This window comes from Parasteatoda tepidariorum, chromosome 5, assembly GCF_043381705.1.
Source record: "Parasteatoda tepidariorum isolate YZ-2023 chromosome 5, CAS_Ptep_4.0, whole genome shotgun sequence".
NCBI classification, from domain to species: Eukaryota; Metazoa; Arthropoda; class Arachnida; order Araneae; family Theridiidae; genus Parasteatoda; species Parasteatoda tepidariorum.
Genome location: NC_092208.1, coordinates 32,633,639 through 32,644,715, shown reverse-complemented (window position 1 = coordinate 32,644,715; position 11,077 = coordinate 32,633,639). Strand labels below are relative to the sequence as shown.

Genomic DNA, 11,077 nt, shown 5'->3' with positions numbered 1-11,077 from the left:
TAATTCACATAAATTTGTTGGCGACTCGTGATCGCCAAGGTATTCTTTTAAACCCAATATTGAATATTTATTTTCTATCTTTTAAAATATCTTTCATTACTTAAGCTGATTTTTTATTAATAGAATTACATTTAAAAATCAATCAAAAACTTAATCTTTTTAAAGGAACATAAAATATTTATTTCTTCTCTTCCAGATCAATGTAACGGATACTTTCTTTTTATTTCATTATTATGGAGACATATTAATTCACTGTCGCCTCTAATCGAAAACAAAAATCTATTTATAACTTTTTATTCTAAATTTCCAACCGCAAAAATGTTTCGGTTGCATGGTTGTAATAATTCACATAAATTTGTTGGCGACTCGTGATCGCCAAGGTATTATTTTAAACCCAATATTGATATGCTGGTTGGCTTTGTTTTGGCTATGTAATATTTTAATAGATCGCCAATTTTGGATCTCCTACCAATGCTTCTGTGTCCGTTGGGAACAATTTACACGTACCTTTTTAATTTGGCTTTTGATTAGGCAGGTCGTGGGGATTTGTCTCCCATGGCCTGACCTATTTTAATATTACTATGCAAAACTGATTCAACTGAAATTCTTATGAATGATATTTAGTTTTGTATCTCGAGCTCTGCAAATACTATAAATAAATAAAAAGCTTTTTATTAAATATGATCCGGTTCAAGTATTCTTTTCATCATCTCCTGATTTCAGCATTAATCTTCAGTTTGTCTATATCTCCAATTACTCCTCACCACCTGAAATTTCCATCATCACTGAAAATGCACCTCAACATATAAATTGACACCCTGAATCCTCTTTCTCCATAGTTATGTTGCAAACAAAGTAATTTTGAATAAGTACTTTGATCTTTTAGTTTTGAAGCGTGACGACACTTAAACAAATAAAGCACTATTTGGCAAAATTACAAGAAAATCTAATTATCAGGCATTTTATCATGTTGAAACGTCACAATATGAATCGTACGCCAAAAATTTGGGTCGGCTATTCTACGCTTAAGTAAAATAAATTTATAGTTTGTTCACCAGCAGTTGGCACTTTGATTCACCATTTCGTGCGAAGAGTTCATTTTAGCGCAAAGCAAGATTAAAAACATCTCCGCACTTGAAATCGAGAAAACCTTCAATGCGTGCCAAACGCATTGAACGCAACAAAGGACTTTTCAGTCACTTTGTTTAAAATAGTGAAACAGTATAGTCTGATACCACGTGATGAAGGCGCAGCAAAGTGGTCCTGGTAAACGAAGTATACTCTAGTTACTGAATCAAAGTAACTTAATATCATAATGTAACGATTAACTATTCTTGCAGAAAATTTATAAATTTCACGATTTCCTCGTACGATTACGATGCAACATAAGGTAAGAAAATTTAGCAAAATTTTAGTAATCTAAAATATTTACTTATTAACAAAATCCCATCCCACCTTCAAAGGAGCTGGTAAAGAGCCTATCGGTGCTGGTTTAGAGTGGCGATTAACATTTAGCTAACAGACAAATATTCAAAAGTATTGAAAAGCTTTCATAGTACTAGAGCGTGTGAATTGACGCAAGCTAAAAATAAAACCTAATACTACGCAGATTAATTAATTAAAATGCAGCAAACATATGCTATTATTCACATGATCCTCATATTATTCTGAACATTTAAACTAAATAATAGCATCAAAGCTTTAGATTAATATACTTTAATCAATTTATATAATACATTGCAGCTTTGCTTAGTGAGCAAACTTAAAACCATACAATTACATAGAACTACTTAAATTTTAAACTTTTAGACAGCGTTGATTTTCTCTCCAATCACTTTAGCCAGTTCAGCAGGCTTGTCAGTAACAAAAATGTGTGACCCTTCCTCAAACTGTACCAATTCGGCTTTTGGAAAGTGTTTCTTCATGGAATCCTTAGCATCATTTCTATAATAAAAAAATAGTTAGAGATAATAAAAATAACTTGTTTATTCATTTATAAAATACATTCACAAGTCTTAAAATTAGGTATTCAGGATCACTGTAGAGCTTAAGATTTAAAGACATGCGCGAATGTGGCTTTAAATATGAAAACAAGTTACTCGTAGATTTCAACACATTATGGAACAGAACTAATAAGTCTTATTTTTCCTTCGAATTCGAAATTAATTTTATTATTACTGCGACAAAGGGTAGTAAATTCATAAACTAAAAATTCCATCCCTTATCCCCAGAATAGTTTACTGTTTCTCCTTACTAATAACAGCTCAAAAGAACACCGAAACTGGTTTTTTATTTTAGTTTTTATACCTTCATAGCCTTTTGAATAGTTTATTTAACCATAAAACAAACTCTTTTAGATAAATTATTAGTCTGTATTAAACCATGCAGGCATTTAGCTAAACAACGATTTGTATGATATAAATTAGAGATGGAATTTTATAGAACTAAAACCATGATTACGCTCCCTAAAATTCTTTTTCTGATCAATGCTTCTTTCAAAACCAATTTCATATTTGGAATAAGATCAATTACAAAGCTATAAAACGTACATTTCATAGTGAGATTTGGTGCCATAAAGGAAATAAGTAGGTCCATCATAGACTCCCTGGTAGTCTTCTTGATGTTTCTCAAGGTCTTCAAGAGCTTTAACAAGAGCTTTTGTATTGTAGCATGCATCCCAGGCCTTTTCAGATCTCTTGTATTCAAACTGTCCTTTCAGGTAAGAAGCCTTTTCGTTATCCTCTTTCTGTAAATAATTCCAAAGACTAAAAATGACGAAAATCATTCACTGCAAACAGATTTAGACTAAAAAGGTGAAAAATATCAAAAGTTACATGCGAATAAGTATCTCTGAAACAAAAATCTAAAACAGTTGCTCAAATGACTCTTTCAGAACCAAATGTTAGTAGTTAAATGAAATTGCTTTCAATAAAAATTGCTAAGATCAATTTTATACTAAGATTCGGTTGCTACGATCAATTTTCGTATTTTCTTTCAACTAAAATAACCAATAGAATATGAATTTATAATTAAATTTGTAGAGATTAAACAATTTTTAGTCTTGCGTTAAGTTATTTGTAATGCACCCTGACTTATGGTCAAATTTTCAACTAGCAGTTGAAACGTGATTACATCGTACAATAGTTTTTGCCAATAGCTTAATTAATTGAAAATTTGAAATTTTCTTTAAAGTTTAAGTTATTTTACAAAGAACTTCTTAAACCTATTCTCGCACTCTGAATTAAGAATGTTAAATAGAAATTTAAATAAAATAAGCAATTATTTACACGCGTTATCAATTTAAAGCAAACTAGACCTAATGCGTCCTCATTCCCATCGTTTAAAAGAAATCAGTCACAGAACTTTAAATGCCACATCAAAATCTCCATCTATTAAGTTTCGAATCTCATGCAGTCATGACATTTTATATAATTTTGAAGGAGGAATTAAGTAAATAAGTTCAGCAGAAACTAGATATTTTAATTCCCCAAAAAGCAAATCATATGCAAAAAAATAGCGTGGATTGATGTTAAAAGTTTAACATATTTTCTAAATAAAACGCAGTCTACGATTTCACCCCCTTAATTTCTCACTTTGTGTAGAGAAAACTAGAAGTATAGAAATAAACCTACCATCCACTGTTCCAGTTTTCCATATAGACTCTCCACACTCAATTTTGTGACATCCTCTTTTGGGGTACCTTCAGGAAGTTCTTGGACGCATTTTGTCCACGTAGTCACGAACTCTTTCGTACGTTTAATCAGTTCGTTAGATACTGGCTTCGCATACATTTCTACAATAAATACCATCTCAAATTTAGCAGGCTAAAAGGAAACAAAGTTCAGCATTACTACCATTTAGATTTTAAATGCCTTGAAATGTTTTGTTAGCTTGTTGCAAATCTATTTCAAGAAATTTCGCCGTTTAACGTTTCTGAAAATTAAACTTCACTTAATTTGATGTGGAATAAAGTCTGCTTCAATGCTTTTGGTAAAAATAAACTAGTTTCACCAAGTCTCCGCACTTTTAATTTAACGATCGTGCTCAGACTATGATGATCATATGCTTAAAATTTTAAGATATCTACAACAGCCCTTGCTCAGGTTTCAGATAGCACTATTCGTTTTTCACCCCAAAATGTCTGCATTTGACGAAACCACCGGATATTTCTTTCAAAATACACATTCTAGCTATATGCCAGAACATTTGAAGTCATATTGAAAGGGAAGGTTATTTTTAAAATTCAGGTAATCTAAATTCTTAAAACTAGTTTAACCAAAGTACAGATTCTGCAAGTCTACTCGAGCGAGAGCTTATAACATTTAGATCTTTTGCGGAAAATATTTACAGTGGATAGTCATAATTTAATGCATAAAAAGCGATTAAATTGGCTATAAATTATAATTTAAAAATTACAGTTCATATAGTCATTTAGCGTACCAAATCAAATTTTAAAATTTTATTCCTGTGGCTTACATAGCTGCAGGTATGGTACTTTTCCAACAAGTTTAAAAACATCTAGATTTTACACATACCTTTATAACCTGAAGTATAAGTTAACTTTGGGTTTGTGCACAAAAAATTTAACGTTAAGTTGAACAAACAAAGCACAGCGGGCATCCGAGATACTGTAGAGAAAAGCATAGTATCAATGTGCATGCACTGATGCTTTCGTACAGTCTGCTTATTTTACATATAAAATTTGAAAGGCACAATCAGCTTCTTTAATTCTGAAATACCTTCAAAATAGTTTATTTTGAAAGAAACCTTAGTAGCTAATATACGAATAGTTTATCACGTATGACGCTTATGGTAGTCATTTATTTGAGAAAATATCTTGGAAGGTAGTAAGGATTTGTTAAAATGAAGGCCTCATTTTTTAATAAAGAAATTACAATCCCAATCTCTGAGACCATCGTGCATAATAGTGTTACAGATCATGGTACTTTTAACATTCACCGAGAGGTTTAATGATTAATGCCTGAAAGTCAAAGTGGATCGAATTTCAACAGCTCAAATAAACTTGATTAGAATTTACACGTTATCATTTTTAATACTGATAATCCATACGATTTTTTTACATATAGAAACACAAATACTTAAAAGCCGGATTAGTGTGCCAAGTATTGAAGACTCTTGTTAAAACTAAATTTTCGGGTTTTTAACCTAGTGATTCTATAGATCTGACTGTTTAACAAAATGGCAGTTTGAATTACTCAAAGAACTATTTAAATAAAATCAAAATTTACTCATTCAGAAAAATAAGCACCTTTTTAAAATAGATTTTAATTGAAAGGGCTTTCAATGTTTTAGATTGACCACTTCCGACAAATAACAGGATCAGATTTCTAGTTATTCGATGAGATTAGTATTTGCTACAGTATGTTAAATATTGCACTCATAATGGGAAAGAACAAGTTTAAATGCCATTAAAATAGCCACGTGATCAAAACCAGGTTGGCTGCTGTGTAATGAAGAACGCATATATAAATATTCAAATGCCAATCTCGGTACGAAAGAGTACGGGCAAAACTTTGAACACATCGGCCTGAAAGATTCTTGCAAATAGAATCTAGATCACTGTACCATGTTTAAACTGAATTAAATATTCAAAATAGGAAATTTAAACATGGTGGAACAAGACTCTTGCAAAAATCTAGATATAATGATTACATAGCCAACTAATCATCTATTTGCCAATAATGTAACTGGAATATGGTACATTCTTCCTCAAAACCTAAATTAATGCACGCTCATGCAAGACTGATCAAAAAGTTAATGTCTGCCACGTATACTCTTCAAATGAACATAAATTATATACCATAAAAATTAAATATACCTCTTTTAGAGCAGCTCTAATGGCAGTTATTCCACCCATATCATGACCTACTAAAATAAATTGTTCTGGATGTTCTGGCATTTCAGTTTTAATTTGATCCATCAATATAAAGAGGTCGTCAACATTAAAGCTGAAACTAAAATCAGACTCGTCGGCATGTGTTGTCTCACCATGATTCCTGGCATCGTAAGTATAAACCTGAAAGGCAAAACATAAACTAAGTCTTATCAAAGTAGTATCTACAGAAATGTATCTGCTTTCTGAATCATTAGCAAAAAGGGAAAAATAACACAAGCTCTAAAAGTAGTGAGTTTTGATGTAAATCCCGCATTCTAAAACTACAATCCTCATTTAATTATAGTAAAAAAAAATTATAGCAGCCAAATAAAATAGCGAAATTTTAATTTAATGTTTTTGCCCTTAAACAAGAGATCAATGAAAAACCCAATCTGTATTCTGTTAAGGGAGCCTTCCATTAACGGCATATGAAGCATTTTAATAGTTACAAATTTAGACAATTTTCGACAAATTTTATCCCAAAATTTAAAAAGGTTGAGGTTTGTTAATTTCATGAAATAGGTTGATTAATATATTAGATGAACTTGCACTTTTTAAGAGATATAAATTAGGACTTGTAATATACAAGGCTTCATTAACAGAATAGTATTTACAATTTTTTTGATACTGTCTTTAGTCTTCATTAAAGCAGATCTAATGCATTTTATTATAATATTTTTGGAGAACTGTTAAAGTTCTTCACTTTTGAAATTATGAAGCACGAAAAATTTAAAAACTGAACTTTAATGACTAATAAGAATATGTTTAGACTATTTAGTATGTTTAGACTTAATACAACGCATTAAAAATCAGAATATTATCTTGATTTTTAATTGTGTTCTCAGAAATTCAGAGAGATGAAAAAGTAAAGTAATCATAACTTAAAATTAATGACCTACGTCTACTGCTGTACTGCTAACTGCTGTACTGCTGTACTGCTAAACGTCTACTGCTGTACCCATTTGTTTAAAATCTTTGTGGAATAAATAGTAATTGCTATTGATACTGAATCTAAGGAAAAAAATAACACATAACGTCCAATCGTACAGTAGACTACGATTTTTATTAGCATGCGGAGATTTAAGCAATTGAGGCTTGAAATTTGTAACCTTTATCAAGAGAATCATATGACTCATCTTATTATCTGACTAAATAGCTTCATATGCTTCGAGAATATATAAATATCGAATAACAATCCACATGTTTCAACTGCATCAACAAAACAAAAAAAAGAGACAACCATTTTCAAGACTTCAGACGTAAATGAGAGGAATTTTTTCTTCTCATTGAATTCCAGTCTTGAAAATCGTAATCTATTTTTTTGCAGAGCTTTAAACTGTCTGACTGGTCAAACACCAGGTAACATCTTCCCTCTTCAGTTCCTTTGCACTATTTATTATAATTTCTATTATAACTGCTATTATAAAACTGCTATTATATATGCTTTATTGTAACTGCAAACAGCCAAAGGCCCAAAAAATTGTTTCCGTTACTATTTATTTAAGGAATTTTTGTAGCTTCTATATTAAGTGTATGTAGACAAAAAAAAATGGTTGGTAACAATCATTTATGATTACAAGGTATAAATAATAATTATAACAGCAATGACGACAACATCTAGTAACTTAAATTTTATTTTGTCATTAGAATCATAGATTCATAAAGATAAACAACCCATTGAAGCAATCGTAAATTTTGTTACTCTGTTAAGTAATGTAACAGATGCCTAAACTGAAAGTTTCGCCACTAAATTGTTTAATACTAAACTATAATGAAAAATTAGTAAAACAACGTTAACTTTTGCGTCGTAAACAGCTTTGGAAAAAATTCGATAAGGATTTTACGCATTTGAAAGTTAATCAAGTAATTTACACGCCGGTTTAGACAATGTTTGCGATAAAAAATAAGACTTCACATTCAAATCAATTACTTCCGTACTTTTTATATTTTAGTAACAGCGTTCACTATAAGTTGGAACTTTTTTTTTTATTTCCTATGAGCTGCACAATCAGTCTTCCCGATGAGCAGACCTAGTGCGTTCTCCAGATGTGGTATCCACTCTTTCAGGACCACCACAATGGGTGAGATACCGTTGGCCATGTTAATTTGGACGTCTAGTTTCTGCCACACTAGATGACAGCACCGATACTCTATTTGGATGCTAAAGTGCAGAAAGTTGGAACTAGATCTTCAAAAAAAAGATCTTCTTGCTTACGTCTTAAATTTATCAATGTTCTAATATTCAAAGTGAAACTAATCGAAATTTGCTTTGTTGCCGATATCACGCACGGTTAAGTGTTTGGCTGCTATAATTCTCCATTAATAAGCAAATATTTGATATTTAGGGTTCAAGGCACACTATTAATTTAATTTTTAATAGTTAACAAAAAATAACATGCATTACTTGAATAGATCTAAATAGCAGCAAAGACTACAAACATCTAAAATTTGTAACTTACTCGTCTTCCTGTGCTATTCGCCACAGTTTGAGGAATATCACCCCATATTTTCTTTGAGCAAAGCATAGCATGTAGGAAAATTATGGGATTTTTCGTATCCTTTACTTCACCAGTTGGATCAACATGTTCGAAGCTTATCGAGACTGCCTTAGATCTACGGAAGTTGGAAACATTTAAATTTATGAGTACAAAGAATCATCAAGATTCTTCATAAATTTCAATTCATCAACTAAAATGATTCAGGATATTCTAACTGCGAATTTTATGATGAACAACTAAAATGAGTATAGAATAAAAGCACCAGGTGAAGCAGTCAAACTTAAATTGCTCATCGTATTAATAGCTAAAGACTTAAAATTAACAAATTAGATTGATAAATCAATTAACATTAGAAACAGAACCTAGAGATATAGCCGAAGAACAGTCTAGTCATTCACAGACAGTGAAGATCAATTAAGCAATGAAAATATAATCTTAATTCTTAAATTATAATCTTAGAATATCCTAATGTTTTAAATAAATTGACTTAAGGAATATATGGTATTTTATTAGATCTATATTAGCATTTAAACGGAACACTGATTTTTCAATTATACGCACACATTCGGTTTAGATAATTTAGTTGCCTTCATTACAAATACGGATTATAGGTATAAAATAATCTTTTTTAATGAAACTGGGGTACCTTTTACACACAGAAGGGTATGCAATACTCAAAACTAGCTAGGGTTAAGGAATACCTACCAAACTCCCAAGCAGCTGCACTGGCATCTCCTAACATTTTAAGTATAAGGTTATATATACGAGTTTCTATAAGGCAAACACGTTATTGATTACATAAGCACTTAATCGTTTCTTTTCCTAATTTGTTCCAATTTACTAAGTCCTTTAAGTGCAAAGCAACTAAAATGAGAGGGGCGAAGTGTTAAGGCGCGTTTTTATACCGGCACTCTTTAGGAATTATCCCTAAGCAAATTAAAAGTTTTTACAGCATTCAGGAAGACTAGTTTCCCGGATATTTGAAATCCATATTCATTAAAATCCTCTTAAAAGAAATAAATAGTAAGAAGTATACAAGTCGTACTTCGGCGTGTTTCAAATATGCCGAAATCCGAAATCTTCATTATAGAAAAAAAACGTGGAAATGTTTAAGACTAAAAAATTTGCGGAAACAGACTGTAGTCAAATTCATCCTTTTAGCTAATTCAAACTCCAGATTATTCCAAGTAACTGTAACCCTATATAGCCATGCTCAAGTCCGGGTTATCTGGTTTTCTAACCCTGCACCCAGATGTGCAAGCTAATTACAAACTGAAAATTAAGTTGGACACCATGAATTTAAGACATAGATTACGATCATAATATGAAATGTTGTTCGCAATGAATAAGCTCTCAATCTTCATTATAATGTTCCTTACTTTCAACTCGCTTAAGCACGGACGAGATGATTTAAGAACCCCAATATGAAACTAAAACTTTGATGATTAAATATAATTTAATCAGTAAAGTTTAAGTCTAAGTATAAATTATATTGTCATGTTGCTTATAAATTAAGCTATTTTTAAATAATTGAACGAATCATTAGTTTTAAAAATTTGTTGACTTGCTAAAACCCTTGTACCAAAAAGTTATAGCATGAAACAATTATATATTTAAGATGAGCAATTAATCAGCACTAAAAAAATCCTTTCAGTGACTCAAAAAGAAAACTTAAGTAACAAGCACATCTTTAAAAAAAAGAGCTTAAATTCAAATTCATTATTTTTGCTAGCCCAACTGCAATTGTACCTCAATGAATCAAGTGTCAAGACATAGAAATTACAATCACAAGTTACTCGAAAACCACACACCATAAATTAGAATTGATCTTTAAAACTTTTCAAACAGATCCAATTCAATATTATCTCGACAAAAAAACATCACGTTAAAAAGCCTTCACTAGTTATTATTGCATTATGAACGATTTAAAAAAAATTGAGCAGAAATGATGTCCAAGTACTGAAAAATAAAGGATTTAAAATAAAAATCTCAATGAATACATAAACTATTAAAGAGAAAATAGAGTTTTGAATTTTCTGCAGTGACAACAAACTTAAAATAAAAATTCATTAAGATTTCTCCATAATATAAAACCCGTCTTTTTATACAAGAGTAAGTACATATATTAATAAAAATTCAGATAATTCAAGAAGAATTGAAACGAAAATAATGATTCTTACGCTTCCATTTTTAAAAATCTTGCCAGTCCACTTAATACTGCTACAAGTAGAATTCTTAAACTGCAATAAAACTTCTCATTAGCTGGCTTTTATAATAAAGCGAGACAGAAAACAACAATCTATATCCAGTGACAGTTGCAGTATTCTCGCATAGATATCCAGCTAAAGTTGGAGTTAAAATATGTGTGTGAGACTGACGTATCGGACTGTGACACAAAATGACAGGAGTTCAAGCTTTAAAGTCTCTAAAGAATCCCATGCTAAAGTTTAAATTATAAAATTAATAAAATGTATAATTTTCGATTTTAGTGTTACTGAAAAGTTCCTGACAGATAGTAATCAGTTTTATGAAAATGGAATTGCAAAAGTAATAGTAATACTATTTGGTACTCAATTTTATCTACTCAATGAATGGTGATAAGAAAAGACAGTTTTTTTAGTAAAAATCGTTTTGAACATTGAGCAGACTGAGTTGTCTCGCTGAACCGACAAATGCTCTACAG

The 11,077-nt window shown here is 30.8% G+C and overlaps 1 protein-coding gene across 1 annotated transcript; it reads right to left on the bottom strand.

Moving 5' to 3' along the window:
• Positions 1-1,700: 1,700 nt before the first annotated feature.
• Positions 1,701-10,779, bottom strand: LOC107440308 (sn-1-specific diacylglycerol lipase ABHD11-like). The gene is made up of 6 exons (XM_016053203.3): positions 10,575-10,779; positions 8,356-8,509; positions 5,840-6,037; positions 3,633-3,824; positions 2,550-2,746; positions 1,701-1,944 (listed from the first exon to the last, which is right to left on the bottom strand). Exons 1-6 carry the CDS (start codon positions 10,580-10,582, stop codon positions 1,806-1,808), a joined length of 888 nt encoding a protein of 295 aa, XP_015908689.1. The 5' UTR covers positions 10,583-10,779; the 3' UTR covers positions 1,701-1,805.
• Between the last annotated feature and the right edge of the window lie 298 nt (positions 10,780-11,077).